Below are 25,023 nucleotides of genomic sequence, written 5' to 3'. Positions count from 1 at the left end.
CTATAATATATAACACACTATAATATATAACACTATAGTATAACACACTATAATATATAACACTATAATATACAACACACTATAATATATAACACACTATAATATATAACACACTATAATATACAACACTATAATATATAACACTATAATATATAACACTATAATATACAACACACTATAATATACAACACTATAATATATAACACACTATAATATACAACACTATAATATACAAAACACTATAATATATAACACTATAATATATAACACTATAATATATAACACACTATAATATATAACACTATAATATATAACACTATAATATATAACACACTATAATATATAACACTATAAAATATAACACTATAATATATAACACACTATAATATACAACACACTATAATATACAACACTATAATATATAACACTATAATATATAACACTATAATATATAACACACTATAATACATAACACTATAATATACAACACACTATAATATACAACACTATAATATATAACACACTATAATATACAACACTATAATAAACAAAACACTATAATATATAACACTATAATATATAACACTATAATATATAACACACTATAATATATAACACTATAATATATAACACACTATAATATATAACACTATAATATATAACACTATAATATATAACATACTATAATATATAACACTATAATATATAACACACTATAATATAAAACACTATAATATACAACACTATAATATATAACACTATAATATATTACACTATAATATACAAAACACTATAATATACAACACTATAATATACAACACACTATAATATACAACACTATAATATACAAAACACTATAATATATAACACACTATAATATATAACACACTATAATATACAACACTATAATATACAACACACTATAATATATAACACTATAATATACAAAACACTATAATATATAACACTATAATATATAACACACTATTATATATAACACTATAATATACAACACACTATATATAATATACAACACTATAATATATAACACTATAATATACAACACTATAATATATAACACTATAATGTATAACACACTATAATATATAACACTATAATATATAACACTATAATATATAACACTATAATATATAACACACTATAATATACAACACATTATAATATACAACACTATAATATACAACACACTATAATATACAACACTATAATATATAACACTATAATATATAACACTATAGTATATAACACACTATAATATATAACACTATAATATACAACACACTATAATATATAACACTATAATATATAACACTATAATATATAACACTATAATATATAACACTATAATATACAACACACTATAATATATAACACACTATAATATATAACACTATAATGTACAACACACTATAATATACAACACAATACTTGCTATATTGTATTTACATTGCCACCATGGCCTTTTTTTGCCTTAAGGTACTCTTATCTCACCTCATTTGCTCACATTGTATATAGACTTGTTTCTACTGTATTATTGACTGTATGTTTGTTTTACTCCAAGTGTAACTCTGTGTTGTATGCGTCGAACTGCTTTGCTTTATCTTGGCCAGGCAGCAATTGTAAATGAGAACTTATTCTCAACTTGCCTACCTGGTTAAATAAAGGTGAAATAAAAAAAATATTAAAAAAATATAGCAAAGTTTTCTCACCATGATGTGGAAGGTCTTGCGTTTGAGCCAGGGTCCCTTGGTGAGGGTCATTGGGTCAAACTCTGTCCCAGGGTATCTCTGGAAGCCAGGCTTCAGGACGTATCCACTCACCCCGTTGGACTGGAACCGGCCCTGGTTCAGGTCCATCTCCTTAGAGGGAGTCTGGAAGTTCAGCGCAACTGGAGAGACAAATCATAATCAATAAAGAATCGACCAATAAAGGATTTTCATGCATTTATTGAGAAAGAGGAATAATGTGACACAAGTATGTAGAGACATTGGTCATGTCAAATTCACAAGATAGTACATATCTGACAGATGGTAGTAGGTCTACTGTAACTATCTGACAGATGGTAGTAGGTCTACTGTAACTATCTGACAGATGGTAGTAGGTCTACTGTACCTATCTGACAGATGGTAGTAGGTCTACTGTACCTATCTGACAGATGGTAGTAGGTCTACTGTAACTATCTGACAGATGGTAGTAGGTCTACTGTACCTATCTGACAGATGGTAGTAGGTCTACTGTACCTATCTGACAGATGGTAGTAGGTCTACTGTAACTATCTGACAGATGGTAGTAGGTCTACTGTAACTATCTGACAGATGGTAGTAGGTCTACTGTAACTATCTGACAGATGGTAGTAGGTCTACTGTACCTATCTGACAGATGGTAGTAGGTCTACTGTAACTATCTGACAGATGGTAGTAGGTCTACTGTAACTATCTGACAGATGGTAGTAGGTCTACTGTAACTATCTGACAGATGGTAGTAGGTCTACTGTACCTATCTGACAGATGGTAGTAGGTCTACTGTACCTATCTGACAGATGGTAGTAGGTCTACTGTACCTATCTGACAGATGGTAGTAGGTCTACTGTACCTATCTGACAGATGGTAGGAGGTCTACTGTACCTATCTGACAGATGGTAGTAGGTCTACTGTACCTATCTGACAGATGGTAGTAGGTCTACTGTACCTATCTGACAGATGGTAGTAGGTCTACTGTAACTATCTGACAGATGGTAGTAGGTCTACTGTACCTATCTGACAGATGGTAGTAGGTCTACTGTACCTATCTGACAGATGGGATGGTAGTAGGTCTACTGTAACTATCTGACAGATGGTAGTAGGTCTACTGTAACTATCTGACAGATGGTAGTAGGTCTACTATAACTATCTGACAGATGGTAGTAGGTCTACTGTAACTATCTGACAGATGGTAGTAGGTCTACTGTACCTATCTGACAGATGGTAGTAGGTCTACTGTACCTATCTGACAGATGGGATGGTAGTAGGTCTACTGTACCTATCTGACAGATGGTAGTAGGTCTACTGTACCTATCTGACAGATGGTAGTAGGTCTACTGTACCTATCTGACAGATGGTAGTAGGTCTACTGTAACTATCTGACAGATGGTAGTAGGTCTACTGTACCTATCTGACAGATGGTAGTAGGTCTACTGTACCTATCTGACAGATGGTAGTCGGTCTACTGTAACTATCTGACAGATGGTAGTAGGTCTACTGTAACTATCTGACAGATGGTAGTAGGTCTACTGTACCTATCTGACAGATGGTAGTAGGTCTACTGTAACTATCTGACAGATGGTAGTAGGTCTACTGTAACTATCTGACAGATGGTAGTAGGTCTACTGTAACTATCTGACAGATGGTAGGAGGTCTACTGTACCTATCTGACAGATGGTAGTAGGTCTACTGTACCTATCTGACAGATGGTAGTAGGTCTACTGTAACTATCTGACAGATGGTAGTAGGTCTACTGTACCTATCTGACAGATGGTAGTAGGTCTACTGTACCTATCTGACAGATGGGATGGTAGTAGGTCTACTGTACCTATCTGACAGATGGTAGTAGGTCTACTGTAACTATCTGACAGATGGTAGTAGGTCTACTGTAACTATCTGACAGATGGTAGTAGGTCTACTGTAACTATCTGACAGATGGTAGTAGGTCTACTGTAACTATCTGACAGATGGTAGTAGGTCTACTGTAACTATCTGACAGATGGGATGGTAGTAGGTCTACTGTACCTATCTGACAGATGGTAGTAGGTCTACTGTAACTATCTGACAGATGGTAGTAGGTCTACTGTAACTATCTGACAGATGGTAGTAGGTCTACTGTAACTATCTGACAGATGGTAGTAGGTCTACTGTAACTATCTGACAGATGGTAGTAGGTCTACTGTACCTATCTGACAGATGGTAGTAGGTCTACTGTAACTATCTGACAGATGGTAGTAGGTCTACTGTAACTATCTGACAGATGGGATGGTAGTAGGTCTACTGTACCTATCTGACAGATGGTAGTAGGTCTACTGTAACTATCTAACAGATGGTAGTAGGTCTACTGTAACTATCTGACAGATGGTAGTAGGTCTACTGTACCTATCTGACAGATGGTAGTAGGTCTACTGTAACTATCTGACAGATGGTAGTAGGTCTACTGTAACTATCTGACAGATGGTAGTAGGTCTACTGTACCTATCTGACAGATGGTAGTAGGTCTACTGTAACTATCTGACAGATGGTAGTAGGTCTACTGTAACTATCTAACAGATGGTAGTAGGTCTACTGTACCTATCTGACAGATGGTAGTAGGTCTACTGTAACTATCTGACAGATGGTAGTAGGTCTACTGTAACTATCTGACAGATGGTAGTAGGTCTACTGTCTTAGGTCAGTTAGGATCACCACTTTTTTTTAAGAATGTGAAATGTCAGAATAATAGTAGAGAGAATGATTTATTTCAGCTTTTATTTCTTTCATCACATTCCCAGTGGGTCAGAAGTTTACATACACTCAATTAGTATTTGGTAGCATTGCCTTTAAATTGTTTAACTTGGGCCAAATGTTTCTTGTAGACTTCCACAAGCTTCCCACAATAAGTTGGGTGAATTTTGGCCCATTCCTCCTGACAGAGCTGGTGTGACTGAGTCAGGTTTGTAGGCCTCCTTGCTCGCACACGCTTGTTCTTCCCACAAATGTTCTATGCGATTGAGGTCAGGGCTTTGTGTTGGCCACTCCAATACCTTGACTTTGTTGTCCTTAAGCCATTTTGCAACAACTTTGGGGTCATTGTCCATTTGGAAGACCCATTTGCAACCAAGCTTTAACTTCCTGACTGATGACTTGAGATGTTGCTTCAATATATCCACATAATTTTCCTCCTCATGATGCTGTCTATTTTGTGAAGTGCACCAGTCCCTCCTGCAGCAAAGCACCCCCACAACATGATGCTGCCACCTCCGTGCTTCATTGTTGGGATGGTGTTCTTCAGCTTGCAAGCCTCCCCCTTTTTCCTCCAAACATAATGATGGTCATTATGTCCAAATAGTTTCATCAGACCAGAGGACATTTCTCCAAAAAGTATGATCTTTGTCCCCATGTGCCATTGCAAACCGTAGTCTGGCGTTTTTATCGCGATTTTGGAGCAGTGGCTTCTTCCTTGCTGAGCGGCCTTTCAGGTTATGTTGATATAGGACTCGTTTTACTGTGGATGTAGATACTTTTGTACCTGTTTCCTCCAGCATATTCACAAGGTCCTTTGCTGTTGTTCTGGGATTGATTTGCACTTATCGCACCAAAGTATGTTCATCTCTAGGAGACAGAACGTGTCTCCTTCCTGAGCGGTATGACGGCTGCATGGTCCCATGATGTTTATACTTGTGTACTGTTGTTTGTACAGATGAACGTGGTACCTTCAGGCATTTGGAAATTGCTCCCAAGGATGAACCAGACTTGTGGAGGTCTAAAAAAAAATATTGTCCCGTGATGTTAAGCAAAGAGGCACTGAGTTTGACTGTATAAAGCCTTGAAATACATGCACAGGTGTCCAATTGACTCATATGATGTCAATTAGCTTATCAGAAGCTTCTAAAGCCATTACCTAATTTTATGGAATTTTCCAAGCTGAAAAATTACATTTGTCATTCACAAAGTAGATGTCCTAACCGACTTGCCAAAACTATAGTTTGTTAACAAGACATTTGTGGAGTGGTAGAAAAACAATTTTCAATTACTTCAACCTAAGTGTATGTAAACTTCCGACTTTGACTGTATACGTTTATTTTAACCCAATAATGGTTGAATTTAAGAAGTGTAAGCTGGCAGGAACTAATGGGGATCCATAATAAATACAAATGCAAATAACCTGTGCTCCTTCAGGAGAAAGTAATAAGATTACGTTACTTAGGTAATCTAAAAGTTACATTACTGATTACAACAGGTGACTGCTAACTGTAACGGTAGAAAGTAGCCTCCCCAACTCTGTTAGTAGGTCTACAGTACCTATCTGACAGCCTGCGTTCCACAGGGGAACTGGGTTGTAGTTGGAGGAGTCTGTTCTGGAGCCAGCTGGGTAGATACGGCTCAGCTTGGTCATGTTGTGGTGGATAAAGGCATTCCCTTGGAGAGAGGTAAACCAGACAGGTTAGTGGTGCAATCATTGTAAGAACTGTTCTCTAGAATGTGCATAATGAAAGCTGTTCTCTAGAATGTGCATAATGAAAGCTGTTCTCTAGAATATGCATAATGAAAGCTGTTCTCTAGAATATGCATAATGAAAGCTGTTCTCTAGAATATGCAAAATGAAAGCTGTTCTCTAGAATGTGCATAATGAAAGCTGTTCTCTAGAATGTGCATAATGAAAGCTGTTCTCTAGAATATGCATAATGAAAGCTGTTCTCTAGAATATGCATAATGAAACCTGTTCTCTAGAATATGCATAATGAAAGTTGTTCTCTAGAATGTGCATAATGAAAGCTGTTCTCTAGAATGTGCATAATGAAAGCTGTTCTCTAGAATATGCATAATGAAAGCTGTTCTCTAGAATATGCCAAATGAAAGCTGTTCTTTAGAATATGCATAATGAAAGCTGTTCTCTAGAATATGCAAAATGATAGCTGTTCTCTAGAATGTGCTAAATGAAAGCTGTTCTCTAGAATATGCAAAATGAAAGCTGTTCTCTAGAATATGCATAATGAAAGTTGTTCTTTAGAATATGCCAAATGAAAGCTGTTCTTTAGAATATGCAAAATGATAGCTGTTCTCTAGAATGTGCTAAATGAAAGCCGATTTTTAGAATATGCATAATGAAAGCTGATTTGTAAAATATGCATAATGAATGCATGTCTATTGTACAGGCCCTGTTATTCAGGCTTGATGTTATTCAGGCTTGATGTTATTCAGGCTTGATGCTATTCAGGCTTGATGTTATTCAGGCTTGATGTTATTCAGGCTTGATGTTAATCAGGTTTGATGTTATTCAGGTTTGATGTTATTCAGGCTTGATGTTATTCAGGCTTGATGTTATTCAGGTTTGATTTTATTCAGGCTTGATTTTATTCAGGCTTGATGTTATTCAGGCTTGATGTTATTCAGGCTTGATGTTATTCAGGCTTGCTGTAACAGAACAGAGGGTTTTACCTGCTGTCTCAGCCAGGTTAACAGCCTTGCTCTCTTTAAAGGAGGACATCTCATAGAAGGCCTGGTTGTCTTTAGCGTGCTCAAACCCTGAGAAGTGGACACTCTTACAGTAGATCACCAGGTCAGACAGCTGCTTGGCTAGCTTGATCTTTGACTTCTGAAAAGCAATAAGACATCATGTTTATAATATCTACAGAAATAGATATGTTATGAATGGATTTCTGTCAAAGTATCCACATGTGTGTTTTCCTTGGCATAGGGCTTGTCATTTGAAATGGCACTAGTTCTTCTGGGGACAGTTGTGCAGCTAATCCAGCATGCCTTGTCCCTGTTGGGGGTGTATGTGCAAAGCAACACAGTAGCATGACTATGTCAGAAACAACAGCCCAACCCCGCCCTTTACCCTAAACCGGGTTCATATAATAACACCAATCGCACCCCTTACTCTAAACCGGGTTCATATCCTAGCCCCAATCCCATCCCTTACTCTAAACCGGGTTCGTATCCTAGCCCCAATCCCACCCCTTACCCTAAACCGGGTTCGTATCCTAGCCCCAATCCCACCCCTTACCCTAAACCGGGTTTGTATCCTAGCCCCAATCCCACCCCTTACCCTAAACCGGGTTCGTATCCTAGCCCCAATCCCGCCCCTTACCCTAAACCGGGTTCATAACCTAGCCCCAATCCTACCCCTTACCCTAAACCGGGTTCATATAATAACACCAATCGCACCCCTTACTCTAAACCGGGTTCATATCCTAGCCCCAATCCCATCCCTTACTCTAAACCGGGTTCGTATCCTAGCCCCAATCCCACCCCTTACCCTAAACCGGGTTCGTATCCTAGCCCCAATCCCACCCCTTACCCTAAACCGGGTTCGTATCCTAGCCCCAATCCCACCCCTTACCCTAAACCGGGTTCGTTACCTAGCCCCAATCCCACCCCTTACCCTAAACCGGGTTCGTATCCTAGCCCCAATCCCACCCCTTACCCTAAACCGGGTTTGTATCCTAGCCCCAATCCCACCCCTTACTCTAAACCGGGTTCATATCCTAGCCCCAATCCCGCCCGTTACTCTAAACCGGGTTCGTATCCTAGCCCCAATCCCACCCCTTACTCTAAACCGGGTTCATATCCTAGCTCCAATCCCACCCCTTACTCTAAGGTGGTCCTTCTGTAGCACAGTTGGTAGAGCATGGCGCTTGTAACGCCAGGGTAGTGGGTTCGATTCCCGGGACCACCCATACGTAGAATGTATGCACACATGACTGTAAGTCGCTTTGGATAAAAGCGTCTGCTAAATGGCATATATTATTATTATTATATTAAACCGGGTTCATATCCTAGCCCCAATCCCACCCCTTACCCTAAAGACGGGTTGGTATCCTAAACCCAATCCCACCCCTTACCCTAAAGACGGGTTGGTATCCTAAACCCAATCCCGCCCCTTACCCTAAACCGGATTTGTATGAAAACCCCAACCCCGCCCCTTACCCTAAAGACGGGTTGGCATCCTAAACCCAATCCTCCGCGCCACATACACTGAAACATCACATTCCCTTCTCTGAGTCCACCCCTCTCTATATTCATGTCTATAGTCTGATGTCTCTGACTCCACCCCTCTCTATATTCATGTCTTGTTCAGTCTGATGTCTCTGAGTCCACCCCTCTCTATATTCATGTCTTGTTCAGTCTGATGTCTCTGAGTCCACCCCTCTCTATATTCATGTCTTGTTTAGTCTGATGTCTCTGAGTCCACCCCTCTCTATATTCATGTCTATAGTCTGATGTCTCTGAGTCCACCCCTCTCTATATTCATGTCTATAGTCTGATGTCTCTGAGTCCACCCCTCTCTATATGCATGTCTATAGTCTGATGTCTCTGAGTCCACCCCTCTCTATATTCATGTCTTGTTCAGTCTGATGTCTCTGAGTCCACCCCTCTCTATATTCATGTCTTGTTCAGTCTGATGTCTCTGAGTCCACCCCTCTCTATATTCATGTCTATAGTCTGATGTCTCTGAGTCCACCCCTCTCTATATTCATGTCTTGTTCAGTCTGATGTCTCTGAGTCCACCCCTCTCTATATTCATGTCTTGTTTAGTCTGATGTCTCTGAGTCCACCCCTCTCTATATTCATGTCTATAGTCTGATGTCTCTGAGTCCACCCCTCTCTATATTCATGTCTTGTTCAGTCTGATGTCTCTGAGTCCACCCCTCTCTATATTCATGTCTTGTTTAGTCTGATGTCTCTGAGTCCACCCCTCTCTATATTCATGTCTATAGTCTGATGTCTCTGAGTCCACCCCTCTCTATATTCATGTCTATAGTCTGATGTCTCTGAGTCCACCACTCTCTATATTCATGTCTTGTTTAGTCTGATGTCTCTGAGTCCACCCCTCTCTATATTCATGTCTATAGTCTGATGTCTCTGAGTCCACCCCTCTCTATATTCATGTCTATAGTCTGATGTCTCTGAGTCCACCCCTCTCTATATTCATGTGTATAGTCTGATGTCTCTGAGTCCACCCCTCTCTATATTCATGTCTATAGTATGATGTCTCTGAGTCCACCCCTCTCTATATTCATGTCTTGTTTAGTCTGATGTCTCTGAGTCCACCCCTCTCTGTATTCATGTCTTGTTTAGTCTGATGTCTCTGAGTCCACCCCTCTCTATATTCATGTCTATAGTCTGATGTCTCTGAGTCCACCCCTCTCTATATTCATGTCTTGTTTAGTCTGATGTCTATGAGTCCACCCCTCTCTATATTCATGTCTATAGTCTGATGTCTCTGACTCCACCCCTCTCTATATTCATGTCTTGTTCAGTCTGATGTCTCTGAGTCCACCCCTCTCTATATTCATGTCTTGTTCAGTCTGATGTCTCTGAGTCCACCCCTCTCTATATTCATGTCTATAGTCTGATGTCTCTGAGTCCACCCCTCTCTATATTCATGTCTTGTTCAGTCTGATGTCTCTGAGTCCACCCCTCTCTATATTCATGTCTTGTTTAGTCTGATGTCTCTGAGTCCACCCCTCTCTATATTCATGTCTATAGTCTGATGTCTCTGAGTCCACCCCTCTCTATATTCATGTCTTGTTCAGTCTGATGTCTCTGAGTCCACCCCTCTCTATATTCATGTCTTGTTTAGTCTGATGTCTCTGAGTCCACCCCTCTCTATATTCATGTCTATAGTCTGATGTCTCTGAGTCCACCCTCTCTATATTCATGTCTATAGTCTGATGTCTCTGAGTCCACCACTCTCTATATTCATGTCTTGTTTAGTCTGATGTCTCTGAGTCCACCCCTCTCTATATTCATGTCTATAGTCTGATGTCTCTGAGTCCACCCCTCTCTATATTCATGTCTATAGTCTGATGTCTCTGAGTCCACCCCTCTCTATATTCATGTGTATAGTCTGATGTCTCTGAGTCCACCCCTCTCTATATTCATGTCTATAGTATGATGTCTCTGAGTCCATCCCTCTCTATATTCATGTCTTGTTCAGTCTGATGTCTCTGAGTCCACCCCTCTCTATATTCATGTCTATAGTCTGATGTCTCTGAGTCCACCCCTCTCTATATTCATGTCTTGTTTAGTCTGATGTCTATGAGTCCACCCCTCTCTATATTCATGTCTATAGTCTGATGTCTCTGAGTCCACCCCTCTCTATATTCATGTCTATAGTCTGATGTCTCTGAGTCCACCCCTCTCTATATTCATGTCTTGTTTAGTCTGATGTCTCTGAGTACACCCCTCTCTGTATTCATGTCTTGTTTAGTCTGATGTCTCTGAGTCCACCCCTCTCTATATTCATGTCTATAGTCTGATGTCTCTGAGTCCACCCCTCTCTATATTCATGTCTTGTTTAGTCTGATGTCTATGAGTCCACCCCTCTCTATATTCATGTCTATAGTCTGATGTCTCTGAGTCCACCCCTCTCTATATTCATGTCTATAGTCTGATGTCTCTGAGTCCACCCCTCTCTATATTCATGTCTTGTTTAGTCTGATGTCTCTGAGTCCACCCCTCTCTGTATTCATGTCTTGTTTAGTCTGATGTCTCTGAGTCCACCCCTCTCTATATTCATGTCTATAGTCTGATGTCTCTGAGTCCACCCCTCTCTATATTCATGTCTTGTTTAGTCTGATGTCTATGAGTCCACCCCTCTCTATATTCATGTCTATAGTCTGATGTCTCTGAGGCCACCCCTCTCTATATTCATGTCTATAGTCTGATGTCTCTGAGTCCACCCCTCTCTATATTCATGTCTATAGTCTGATGTCTCTGAGTCCACCCCTCAATATATTCATGTCTCTAGTCTGATGTCTCTGAGTCCACCCCTCTCTATATTCATGTCTATAGTCTGATGTCTCTGAGTCCACCCCTCTCTATATTCATGTCTATAGTCTGATGTCTCTTAGTCCACCCCTCTCTATATTCTTGTCTATAGTCTGATGTCTCTGACTCCACCCCTCTCTATATTCATGTCTATAGTCTGATGTCTCTGAGTCCACCCCTCTCTATATTCATGTCTATAGTCTGATGTCTCTGAGTCCACCCCTCTCTATATTCATGTCTATAGTCTGATGTCTCTGAGTCCACCCCTCTCTATATTCATGTCTATAGTCTGATGTCTCTGAGTCCACCCCTCTCTATATTCATGTCTATAGTCTGATGTCTCTGAGTCCACCCCTCTCTATATTCATGTATATAGTCTGATGTCTCTGAGTCCACCCCTCTCTATATTCATGTCTATAGTCTGATGTCTCTGAGTCCACCCCTCTCTATATTTATGTTTTGTTGTTTTTAGAATAGTAAAACAACTTTGGGTCCTTGAAAAGCACTATATATGTCTTGTGTATTATTATAGTGAGCTACTTTTGACCAAAGTCCTATGTGCCCTGGTAGTGCACTATTCGGGAATAGGGTGGCATCTACCTTGGCACCACAGCAGCGTGTTACCATACCTTGTCTTTGGCCTTCTGTCCGTTGGTGTCTGTCTTGGAGTTGATGGTCTCTGCAGCCTCGTCCTCCTCGGAGACACAGTCTTCCTCTACTCCAGGACTAGTATTGCTGAAGACGGCATCCAGCTTGTTCAGACGTTTCCCCTTGATGATGAACCGACCCTTCAACTCCTACACAGAGACAGACCTTGTGTTGACGGAGATGCATCTGTTATAGATCATCAAATGTCCTGATCTATAATGTCCTGATCTATAATGTACTGATCTATAATGTCCTGATCTATAATGTACTGATCTATAATGTCCTGATCTATAATGTCCTGATCTATAATGTCCTGATCTATAATGTCCTGATCTATAATGTCCTGATCTATAATGTCCTGGTCTGTAATGTCCTGATCTATAATGTACTGATCTATAATGTCCTGATCTATAATGTACTGATCTATAATGTTCTGATCTATAATGTCCTGGTCTATAATGTCCTGATCTATAATGTACTGGTCTATAATGTCCTGATCTATAATGTACTGATCTATAATGTTCTGATCTATAATGTCCTGATCTATAATGTCCTGATCTATAATGTACTGATCTATAATGTCCTGATCTATAATGTACTGATCTATAATGTCCTGATCTATAATGTCCTGATCTATAATGTCCTGATCTATAATGTCCTGATCTATAATGTCCTGGTCTATAATGTCCTGATCTATAATGTACTGGTCTATAATGTCCTGATCTATAATGTCCTGGTCTATAATGTCCCTGTCTATAATGTCCTGATCTATAATGTCCTGATCTATAATGTCCTGATCTATAATGTTCTGATCTATAATGTCCTGATCTATAATGTACTGATCTATAATGTACTGATCTATAATGTACTGATCTATAATGTCCTGATCTATAATGTCCTGATCTATAATGTACTGGTCTATATTGTCCTGATCTATAATGTCCTGATCTATAATGTCCTGATCTATAATGTTCTGATCTATAATGTCCTGGTCTATAATGTCCTGATCTATAATGTCCTGATCTATAATGTACTGGTCTATAATGTCCTGATCTATAATGTCCTGGTCTATAATGTCCTGATCTATAATGTACTGGTCTATAATGTCCTGATCTATAATGTCCTGATCTATAATGTCCTGATCTATAATGTACTGGTCTGTAATGTCCTGGTCTGTAATGTCCTGATCTATAATGTCCTGAACTATAATGTCCTGATCTATAATGTTCTGGTCTATAATGTCCTGGTCTATAATGTACTGGTCTATAATGTCCTGGTCTGTAATGTCCTGGTCTGTAATGTCCTGGTCTATAATGTCCTGGTCTATAATGTCCTGATCTATAATGTACTGGTCTATAATGTCCTGATCTATAATGTCCTGATCTATAATGTCCTGGTCTGTAATGTCCTGGTCTGTAATGTCCTGATCTATAATGTCCTGATCTATAATGTCCTGATCTATAATGTCCTGATCTATAATGTTCTGATCTATAATGTCCTGGTCTATAATGTCCTGGTCTATAATGTCCTGGTCTATAATGTCCTGATCTATAATGTCCTGGTCTATAATGTCCTGATCTATAATGTCCTGGTCTATAATGTCCTGGTCTATAATGTCCTGGTCTATAATGTCCTGATCTATAATGTCCTCATCTATAATGTCCTGATCTATAATGTCCTGATCTATAATGTCCTGATCTATAATGTCCTCATCTATAATGTCCTGATCTATAATGTCCTGATCTATAATGTCCTGATCTATAATGTCCTGATCTATAATGTTCTGATCTATAATGTCCTGGTCTATAATGTCCTGTCATTGTTCTTAACTGACTTCCCTAGTTAAATAGAATAAATTAAATACATAGATTCATAGATAGGCTCTAACAGACAGATACTGTTAGCCCTATAGACAGGCTCTAACAGACAGATACTGTTAGCCCTATAGACAGGCTCTAACAGACAGATACTGTTAGCCCTATAGACAGACAGGCTCTAACAGACAGATACTGTTAGCCCTATAGACAGACAGGCTCTAACAGACAGATACTGTTAGCCCTATAGACAGGCTCTAACAGACAGATACTGTTAGCCCTATAGACAGACAGGCTCTAACAGACAGATACTGTTAGCCCTATAGACAGACAGGCTCTAACAGACAGATACTGTTAGCCCTATAGACAGGCTCTAACAGACAGATACTGTTAGCCCTATAGACAGGCTCTAACAGACAGATACTGTTAACCCTATAGAAAGGCTCTAACAGACAGAAACTGTTAGCCCTATAGACAGACAGGCTCTAACAGACAGATACTGTTAGCCCTATAGACAGGCTCTAACAGACAGATACTGTTAGCCCTATAGACAGGCTCTAACAGACAGATACTGTTAGCCCTATAGACAGGCTCTAACAGACAGATACTGTTAGCCCTATAGACAGACAGGCTCTAACAGACAGATACTGTTAGCCCTATAGACAGACAGGCTCTAACAGACAGATACTGTTAGCCCTATAGACAGACAGGCTCTAACAGACAGATACTGTTAGCCCTATAGACAGACAGGCTCTAACAGACAGATACTGTTAGCCCTATAGACAGGCTCTAACAGACAGATACTGTTAGCCCTATAGACAGACTCTAACAGACAGATACTGTTAGCCCTATAGACAGACAGGCTCTAACAGACAGATACTGTTAGCCCTATAGACAGACAGGCTCTAACAGACATAAACTGTTAGCCCTATAGACAGACAGGCTCTAACAGACAGAAACTGTTAGCCCTATAGACAGACAGACTCTAACAGACAGAAACTGTTAGCCCTATAGACAGACAGACTCTAACAGACAGAAACTGTTAGCCCTATAGACAGACAGACTCTAACAGACAGATACTGTTAGCCCTATAGACAGACAGGCTCTAACAGACAGAAACTGTTAGCCCTATAGACAGACAGACTCTAACAGACAGATACTGTTAGCCCTATAGACAGACAGACTCTAACAGACAGATACTGTTAGCCCTATAGACAGACAGACTCTAACAGACAGATACTGTTAGCCCTATAGACAGACAGACTCTAACAGACAGATACTGTTAGCCCTATAGACAGACTGGCTCTAACAGACAGATACTGTTAGCCCTATAGACAGACTCTAACAGACAGATACTGTTAGCCCTATAGACAGACAGACTCTAACAGACAGATACTGTTAGCCCTATAGACAGACAGACTCTAACAGACAGATACTGTTAGCCCTATAGACAGACAGGCTCTAACAGACAGAAACTGTTAGCCCTATAGACAGACAGACTCTAACAGACAGATACTGTTAGCCCTATAGACAGACAGACTCTAACAGACAGATACTGTTAGCCCTATAGACAGACAGACTCTAACAGACAGAAACTGTTAGCCCTATAGACAGACAGGCTCTAACAGACAGAAACTGTTAGCCCTATAGACAGACAGACTCTAACAGACAGAAACTGTTAGCCCTATAGACAGACAGACTCTAACAGACAGATACTGTTAGCCCTATAGACAGACAGGCTCTAACAGACAGATACTGTTAGCCCTATAGACAGGCTCTAACAGACAGATACTGTTAGCCCTATAGACAGGCTCTAACAGACAGATACTGTTAGCCCTATAGACAGGCTCTAACAGACAGATACTGTTAGCCCTATAGACAGACAGGCTCTAACAGACAGATACTGTTAGCCCTATAGACAGACAGGCTCTAACAGAGATACTGTTAGCCCTATAGACAGGCTCTAACAGACAGATACTGTTAGCCCTATAGACAGACTCTAACAGACAGATACTGTTAGCCCTATAGACAGACAGGCTCTAACAGACAGATACTGTTAGCCCTATAGACAGACAGGCTCTAACAGACATAAACTGTTAGCCCTATAGACAGACAGGCTCTAACAGACAGAAACTGTTAGCCCTATAGACAGACAGACTCTAACAGACAGAAACTGTTAGCCCTATAGACAGACAGACTCTAACAGACAGAAACTGTTAGCCCTATAGACAGACAGACTCTAACAGACAGATACTGTTAGCCCTATAGACAGACAGGCTCTAACAGACAGAAACTGTTAGCCCTATAGACAGACAGACTCTAACAGACAGATACTGTTAGCCCTATAGACAGACAGACTCTAACAGACAGATACTGTTAGCCCTATAGACAGACAGACTCTAACAGACAGATACTGTTAGCCCTATAGACAGACAGACTCTAACAGACAGATACTGTTAGCCCTATAGACAGACAGGCTCTAACAGACAGATACTGTTAGCCCTATAGACAGACTCTAACAGACAGATACTGTTAGCCCTATAGACAGACAGACTCTAACAGACAGATACTGTTAGCCCTATAGACAGACAGACTCTAACAGACAGATACTGTTAGCCCTATAGACAGACAGGCTCTAACAGACAGAAACTGTTAGCCCTATAGACAGACAGACTCTAACAGACAGATACTGTTAGCCCTATAGACAGACAGATACTGTTAGCCCTATAGACAGACAGACTCTAACAGACAGAAACTGTTAGCCCTATAGACAGACAGGCTCTAACAGACAGAAACTGTTAGCCCTATAGACAGACAGACTCTAACAGACAGAAACTGTTAGCCCTATAGACAGACAGACTCTAACAGACAGATACTGTTAGCCCTATAGACAGACAGGCTCTAACAGACAGATACTGTTAGCCCTATAGACAGGCTCTAACAGACAGAAACTGTTAGCCCTATAGACAGACAGGCTCTAACAGACATAAACTGTTAGCCCTATAGACAGACACTCTAACAGACAGAAACTGTTAGCCCTATAGACAGACAGGCTCTAACAGACAGATACTGTTAGCCCTATAGACAGGCTCTAACAGACAGAAACTGTTAGCCCTATAGACAGACAGGCTCTAACAGACAGATACTGTTAGCCCTATAGACAGACAGGCTCTAACAGACAGATACTGTTAGCCCTATAGACAGACAGGCTCTAACAGACAGATACTGTTAGCCCTATAGACAGACAGACTCTAACAGACAGATACTGTTAGCAGGGACATCACATTCCTTCTCGTAAAACCCCAATCTGATCCCACTCAGTCAAACAAGATGTTATAGTTCTTCCTTCACACTCTCAGTACTGACTTAGAGCCTTTCATCTGTCTAACATCCACAACTTGTTCAGGCTTGCCTCTTAGCGTTCATATTTAAAATACTGGGTATGTGGTTATGAAGCTCCAGGCTTTAAACACTGAGGGTTGAAAAACAAATACGATTGGATGGATGGGCGATTTGATGGGTGGGTTGATGGGTGGGTTGATGGGTGGGTTGATGGGCGATTTGATGGGTGGGTTGATGGGTGGGTTGATGGGTGGGTTGATGGGTGGGTTGATGGGTCGGTGGATTGGTGGGTTGATGGATGGATTGATGGGTGGGTTGATGGGTGGGTTGATGGGTGGGTTGATGGGTGGGTTGATGGGTGGGTTGATGGGTGGGTTGATGGGTGGGTTGATGGGTGGGTTGATGAGTGGGTTGATGGGTGGGTTGATGGGTGGATTGATGGGTGGGTTGATGGGTGGGTTGATGGGTCGGTGGATGGGTGGGTTGATGGGTGGGTTGATGGGTGGGTGGATGGGTGGGTTGATGGGTGGGTTGATGGGTGGGTGGATGGGTGGGTTGATGGGTGGGTGGATGGGTGGGTTGATGGGTGGGTTGATGGGTGGGTTGATGGGTGGATTGATGGGTGGGTTGATGGGTGGGTTGATGGGTGGGTTGATGGGTGGATTGATGGGTGGGTTGATGGGTGGGTGGATGGGTGGGTTGATGGGTGGGTTGATGGGTGGGTTGATGGGTGGGTGGATGGGTGGGTTGATGGGTGGGTTGATGGGTGGGTTGATGGGTGGGTTGATGGGTGGGTGGGTGGCTCAATTGATTGATGGGTGGGTGGGTGGATCAATTGATTGATGGGTGGGTGGGTGGGTGGATCAGTTGATTGATGGACGATTTGATGGGTGGGTGGGTGGATGTGTGGATGAATTGATTGATTGGTGGGCTGATGGGTGGGTGGGTGGGTGGATTAATTGACTGATTGATGGATGGACTGGTGGGTTGATGGGTGGGTGGGTGGATTGCTAGTCTCTGACCTGGGGTGAGGGGAAGGCAGTGGGCATCTGGTCCTCCAGGGGGGAGGTGAGCAGGGCGCTGCCCAGGATGGAGATCATGTGCTTGGCCATCAGTTTCTGCTGCTCCAGTGTACAGTGGTTCTCCAGGGACAGGATCACTGGGTACTCTGATGTCTGGGGGAGGACAACAACATAACATTAGCAGTCATGTCCATCTCTACTGGTCATCACTGGGCCGGTTTGACTTCATGGTGAAACCTTGAAGGCATGCTCCTTGATGGGTTAGAGTTAGGGGTTAAGGTTATAGGGTCAGGGGTTACGGTTAAAGGTCATGGGTTAGGGGTTATACTGATCTTGAAGGAGTACTCCTTAATGAGTTAGGGTTAGGGTTACCTTGAAGGCATACTCCTTGATGGGTTAGAGTTAGGGGTTAAGGTTATAGGGTCAGGGGTTACGGTTAAAGGTCATGGGTTAGGGGTTATACTGATCTTGAAGGAGTACTCCTTAATGAGTTAGGGTTAGGGTTACCTTGAAGGCATACTCCTTGATGGGTTAGAGTTAGGGGTTAAGGTTATAGGGTCAGGGGTTACGGTTAAAGGTCATGGGTTAGGGTTATACTGATCTTGAAGGAGTACTCCTTAATGAGTTAGGGTTAGGGTTACCTTGAAGGCATACTCCTTGATGGGTTAGAGTTAGGGGTTAAGGTTATAGGGTCAGGGGTTACGGTTAAAGGTCATGGGTTAGGGGTTATACTGATCTTGAAGGAGTACTCCTTAATGAGTTAGGGTTAGGGTTACCTTGAAGGCATACTCCTTGATGGGTTAGAGTTAGGGGTTAAGGTTATAGGGTCAGGGGTTACGGTTAAAGGTCATGGGTTAGGGGTTATACTGATCTTGAAGGAGTACTCCTTAATGAGTTAGGGTTAGGGTTACCTTGAAGGCATACTCCTTGATGGGTTAGAGTTAGGGGTTAAGGTTATAGGGTCAGGGGTTACGGTTAAAGGTCATGGGTTAGGGGTTATACTGATCTTGAAGGAGTACTCCTTAATGAGTTAGGGTTAGGGTTACCTTGAAGGCATACTCCTTGATGGGTTAGAGTTAGGGGTTAAGGTTATAGGGTCAGGGGTTACGGTTAAAGGTCATGGGTTAGGGGTTATACTGATCTTGAAGGAGTACTCCTTAATGAGTTAGGGTTAGGGTTACCTTGAAGGCATACTCCTTGATGGGTTAGAGTTAGGGGTTAAGGTTATAGGGTCAGGGGTTACGGTTAAAGGTCATGGGTTAGGGGTCATACTGATCTTGAAGGAGTACTCCTTAATGAGTTAGGGTTAGGGTTACCTTGAAGGCATACTCCTTGATGGGTTAGAGTTAGGGGTTAAGGTTATAGGGTCAGGGGTTACGGTTAAAGGTCATGGGTTAGGGGTCATACTGATCTTGAAGGAGTACTCCTTAATGAGTTAGGGTTAGGGTTACCTTGAAGGCATACTCCTTGATGGCCTTGATGACGTCTTTAAACAGGACCTTGGAGGTGAGGGTGTGGCCATGGTAGATGATTGGTTCTCCATGGGCCCCGTCCCAACAGTCTAACTCCACACAGCGACAACTCTTCATCAGGGCCCTAAAGACCACAACACAATCAACACACATATACAGTACTACTACTAATAGTACTTCATATGTTTCTAGTACTAGATCTACTGTATATAGTACTATATTTACTCTATCTAGTACTTTATCTAATGTGCAGTTGCTTGCGAAGGTATTTTTTATATTTTGTTGCCTTACAACCTGGAATTAAAATGGATTTTTGGGGGGTTTGTATCATTTGATGTACACAACATGCAAAATATGTTTTATTGTGGAACAAACAAGAAATAAGACACTTGAGCGTGCATAATTATTCACCCCCAAAGTCAATGCTTTGTAGAGCCACCTTTTGCAGCAATTACAGCAGCAAGTCTCTTGGGTTATGTCTCTATAAGCTTGGCACGTCTAGCTACTGAGAATTTTGCCCATTCTAAAAGGCAAAACTGCTCCATCTCCTTCTAGTTGGATGGGTTCTGCTAGTGTACAGCAATCTTTAAGTCATACCACAGATTCTCAACTGGATTGAGGTCTGTGCCCTTCCAAGACATTTAAATGTTTTTCCTTAAACCACTCGAGTGTTGCTTTAGCAGTATGCTTCAGGTCATTGTCCTGCTGGAAGGTGAACCTCTGTCCCAGTCTCAAATCTCTGTGCGGATGTGTTCTCGGAGTGATGAGAGGTGTTGGGTTTACGCCAGACATAGCGTTTTCTTTGAGGGCCAAAAAGCTCATTTTTTGTCTCATCTGACCAGATGTTTGGCGAGTCTCCCTAATGCCTTTTGGTGAACACCAAACATGTTTGCTTATTTTTTTCTTTAAGCAATGGCTTTATTTCTGACCATTCTTCCATAAACTTCAGCTCTGTGGAGTGTACGGCTTAAAGTGGTCCTATGGACAGATACTCTGATCTCTTGTCTCCATATCTAATTATTATGGCCATTGAAATAATATGCTAGCTATTAAAATTAGATCCAACAAGAACATCCAGCCTTAGGCAATTGGGTGCCGCAGCGGCCCTACATCTCAGTACAAGAGGCATCACTGCAGTCTCTGGTTCGAATCCAGGCTGAATCACATCAGGCCGTGATTGGGAGTCCCATAGGGTAAATGTAAAACAATTAATCAAAATGAAGGGGTAGAAATCCATGGGATAATAACTAAAGTGTTGATGACTCTAGTTTTTTCTTAAGTCCGCAATCTGGATCCCTACACGGTCTCATTGAAGATCTTAGTCACTGTTCTAGCCTCTTTGGACTAAAACCTAATTATGACAACCATATTATGTGATGGATCATTAAAACACACAGTGTGTACACTTTCTTGTAGTTTACCAATAAAATGGGCAGATGGTGAAGTAGACATACTTGAAGAATATTGCTATTTGCAACTACATAGACACTGTAACAAAGGTTTACTTTTTTGGCTCGAGGGCCACATCGGGATTCATAAATTCAATGGAGGGCTGCATTTTTTGAGGGACCAATTGTTTGTTAAAATCCATTTGCAGGGTTCTCCTGAGTGGCGCAGCGGTCTAAGGCACTGCATCGCAGACCCGGGTTCAATCCCAGGCTGTGTCACAGCTGGCCGTGACTGGGAGACCCATGAGGCGGCGTTCAATTGGTCCAGCGTTGTTAGGAGAGAGTTTGGCAGGCAGAGATTTCCTTGTCCTATCGTGCGCTAGCGTCTCTGTGGTAGGCGCGTGCATGCTGACATGGTCGCCAGATGTACGGTGTTTCCTCCGGCACATTGGTGCGGCTGGCTTCTTGGGACAAGCGGGCGTTGTGTCAAGAAGCAGTGCGGATTGGATGGGTTGAGTTTCGGAGGACGCACGGCTCTCGACATTCGCTTCTCCCGAGTCCGTACGGGAGTTGCAGCGATGGAACAAGACTGTAACTACCAATTGGAAATGGGGGAGAAAAAAGAGGTAAAACATTTGATTTTTTTTGTGTTTATTTTTTTTTTATTTTGTGTTTATTAAAGGTTGTATGTGTTTACGTACTGTATGCAATATGTTGTAATATGTATGTATTATGTAATGTACACTGCACACCCCAATGTGCTGTCATTACTCAAAACTTTTGAGGAAACCTGTTGCACTAAATATATCTGAGTACAGTTACTTAAAATGATTCTGTAGTCATTACTCAAGCCGATAGTCACTGTGACCCTGTAGGGGCTCCAGATTTGAGTTGTGTCAGTTTTAACATTTTGAGTAAGGCCTCCAGACACATGTAATAATCTGAAGAACCCCAAAGGGCCACTAAATGTCTTGTGAAAGATTACATAAAATCCTTCAACATACAAACATACTGGTAGTATACTGGTAAACATCAAACGTTTCTAGTAATATACCCTCGCTTTGCAACCCTGTACAGGCCACATCAGGTCTGCGAGTAGGGTTTAGTAGGTTTTAGTTGGGTTTAGTAGGGGTTAGTAGGGTTCAGTTGGGTTTAGTAGGGTTTAGTAGGGGTTAGTAGGGTTTAGTTGGGTTTAGTAGGGGTTAGTAGGGTTTAGTTGGGTTTAGTAGGGTTTAGTTGGGGTTAGTAGGGGTTAGTAGGGTTTAGTTGGGTTTAGTAGGGGTTAGTAGGGTTTAGTTGGGTTTAGTAGGGGTTAGTAGGGTTTAGTTGGGTTTAGTAGGGTTTAGTTGGGTTTAGTAGGGTTTAGTTGGGTTTAGTAGGGGTTAGTAGGGTTTAGTTGGGTTTAGTAGGGGTTAGTAGGGTTTAGTTGGGTTTAGTAGGGGTTAGTTGGGTTTAGTTGGGTTTAGTAGGGTTTAGTAGGGGTTAGTAGGGTTTAGTAGGGTTTAGTAGGGGTTAGTAGGGTTTAGTTGGGTTTAGTAGGGTTTAGTTGGGTTTAGTAGGGTTTAGTTGGGTTTAGTAGGGTTTAGTAGGGTTTAGTTGGGTTTAGTAGGGTTTAGTTGGGTTTAGTAGGGTTTAGTAGGGTTTAGTAGGGTTTAGTTGGGTTTAGTAGGGTTTAGTAGGGTTTAGTTGGGTTTAGTAGGGTTTAGTAGGGTTTAGTTGGGTTTAGTAGGGTTTAGTAGGGTTTAGTTGGGTTTAGTAGGGTTTAGTTGGATTTATTTGGGTTTAGTAGGGTTTAGTTGGGTTTAGTTGGGTTTAGTAGGGTTTAGTAGGGTTTAGTTGGGTTTAGTAGGGTTTAGTAGGGTTTAGTTGGGTTTAGTTGGGTTTAGTAGGGTTTAGTTGGGTTTAGTAGGGTTCAGTTGGGTTTAGTAGGGTTTAGTAGGGTTTAGTAGGGTTTAGTAGGGTTTAGTTGGGTTTAGTAGGGGTAAGTAGGGTTTTGTTGGGTTTAGTAGGGGTTAGTTGGGTTTAGTTGGGTTTAGTAGGGTTTAGTAGGGTTTTAGTAGGAGTTAGTAGGGTTTAGTAGGGGTTAGTAGGGTTTAGTTGGGTTTAGTAGGGGTTAGTAGGGTTTAGTTGGGTTTAGTAGGGTTTAGTTGGGTTTAGTAGGGTTTAGTAGGGTTTAGTAGGGTTTAGTTGGGTTTAGTAGGGTTTAGTAGGGTTTAGTTGGGTTTAGTAGGGTTTAGTAGGGTTTAGTAGGGTTTAGTTGGGTTTAGTTGGGTTTAGTAGGGTTTAGTAGGGTTTAGTTGGGTTTAGTAGGGTTTAGTAGGGTTTAGTTGGGTTTAGTAGGGTTTAGTTGGGTTTAGTTGGGTTTAGTAGGGTTTAGTTGGGTTTAGTAGGGTTTAGTAGGGTTTAGTAGGGTTTAGTAGGGTTTAGTTGGGTTTAGTAGGGGTAAGTAGGGTTTTGTTGGGTTTAGTAGGGGTTAGTTGGGTTTAGTTGGGTTTAGTAGGGTTTAGTAGGGTTTTAGTAGGAGTTAGTGGGGTTTAGTAGGGGTTAGTAGGGGTTAGTTGGGTTTAGTAGGGGTTAGTAGGGTTTAGTTGGGTTTAGTAGGGGTTAGTTGGGTTTTAGTAGGGTTTAGTAGGGTTTAGTTGGGTTTAGTTGGGTTTAGTAGGGTTTAGTTGGGTTTAGTAGGGTTTAGTGGGGTTTAGTTGGGTTTAGTAGGGTTTAGTAGGGGTTAGTTTGGTTTTAGTAGGGGTTAGTAGGGTTTAGTTGGGTTTAGTAGGGGTTAGTAGGGTTTAGTTGGGTTTAGTAGGGGTTAGTTGGGTTTAGTTGGGTTTAGTAGGGTTTAGTAGGGTTTTAGTAGGAGTTAGTAGGGTTTAGTAGGGTTTAGTAGGGGTTAGTAGGGTTTAGTTGGGTTTAGTAGGGTTTAGTTGGGTTTAGTAGGGTTGAGTTGGGTTTAGTAGGGTTTAGTAGGGGTTAGTTGGGTTTAGTAGGGTTTAGTTGGGTTTAGTAGGGTTTAGTAGGGTTTAGTTGGGTTTGGTAGGGGTTAGTAGGGTTTAGTAGGGGTTAGTAGGGGTTAGTAGGGTTTAGTTGGGTTTAGTAGGGGTTAGTTGGGTTTAGTTGGGTTTAGTAGGGTTTAGTAGGGGTTAGTAGGGTTTTAGTAGGGTTTAGTAGGGTTTAGTTGGGTTTAGTTGGGTTTAGTAGGGTTTAGTTGGGTTTAGTAGGGTTTAGTAGGGTTTAGTTGGGTTTAGTAGGGTTTAGTAGGGTTTAGTTGGGTTTAGTAGGGTTTAGTAGGGTTTAGTTGGGTTTAGTAGGGTTTAGTTGGGTTTAGTAGGGTTTAGTAGGGTTTAGCACTGTAGAAACTATTACACTCAACGGAACGACTTGATTAGTGTAGTGTCAACAACGCAGCTACTGCCAGCTAGCCTACTTCAGCAGTACTGTACCATTTTAATAATTTTAGTCAATAAGATTCTTGCTACGTAAGCTTAACTTTCTGAACATTCGAGACGTGTAGTCCACTTGTCATTCCAATCTCCTTGCATTAGCGTAGCCTTTTCTGTAGCCTGTCAACTATGTGTCTGTCTATCCCTGTTCTCTCCTCTCTGCACAGACCATACAAACGCTCCACACCGCGTGGCCGCGACCACCCTACTCTGGTGGTCCCAGTGCGTACGACCCACGTGGAGTTCCAGGTCTCCGGTAGCCTCTGGAACTGCCGATCTGCGGCCAACAAGGCAGAGTTCATCTCAGCCTATGCCTCCCTCCAGTCCCTTGACTTCTTGGCACTGACGGAAACATGGATCACCACAGATAACACTGCT

General features: G+C 41.4%; 1 protein-coding gene across 50 annotated transcripts in view; it reads right to left on the bottom strand.

The window, feature by feature from the left end:
* The window catches only part of LOC118383476 (1-phosphatidylinositol 4,5-bisphosphate phosphodiesterase delta-1-like), a 30,282-nt gene extending 10,083 nt beyond the window's left edge, over positions 1 to 20,199 (bottom strand). For all 50 annotated transcript variants that reach the window (XM_052517639.1, XM_052517637.1, XM_052517638.1 and 47 more), the window contains exons 1-6: positions 19,800 to 20,199; positions 18,349 to 18,501; positions 12,152 to 12,319; positions 7,182 to 7,338; positions 6,045 to 6,161; positions 1,731 to 1,909 (exon numbers count right to left, since the gene is read on the bottom strand). In XM_052517639.1, coding sequence (XP_052373599.1) covers positions 1,731 to 1,909; positions 6,045 to 6,161; positions 7,182 to 7,338; positions 12,152 to 12,319; positions 18,349 to 18,501; positions 19,800 to 19,973 — 948 coding nt within the window. In that variant the 5' untranslated portion in view covers positions 19,974 to 20,199. The remainder of the gene's footprint in view (positions 1 to 1,730; positions 1,910 to 6,044; positions 6,162 to 7,181; positions 7,339 to 12,151; positions 12,320 to 18,348; positions 18,502 to 19,799) is intronic.
* Between the last annotated feature and the right edge of the window lie 4,824 nt (positions 20,200 to 25,023).

Source organism: Oncorhynchus keta, unplaced genomic scaffold (genome assembly GCF_023373465.1).
Source record: "Oncorhynchus keta strain PuntledgeMale-10-30-2019 unplaced genomic scaffold, Oket_V2 Un_scaffold_8670_pilon_pilon, whole genome shotgun sequence".
Classification (NCBI taxonomy): domain Eukaryota; kingdom Metazoa; phylum Chordata; class Actinopteri; order Salmoniformes; family Salmonidae; genus Oncorhynchus; species Oncorhynchus keta.
Note: the sequence above shows the minus strand (reverse complement) of the source record. Positions and strands in the feature narration are given on the sequence as shown.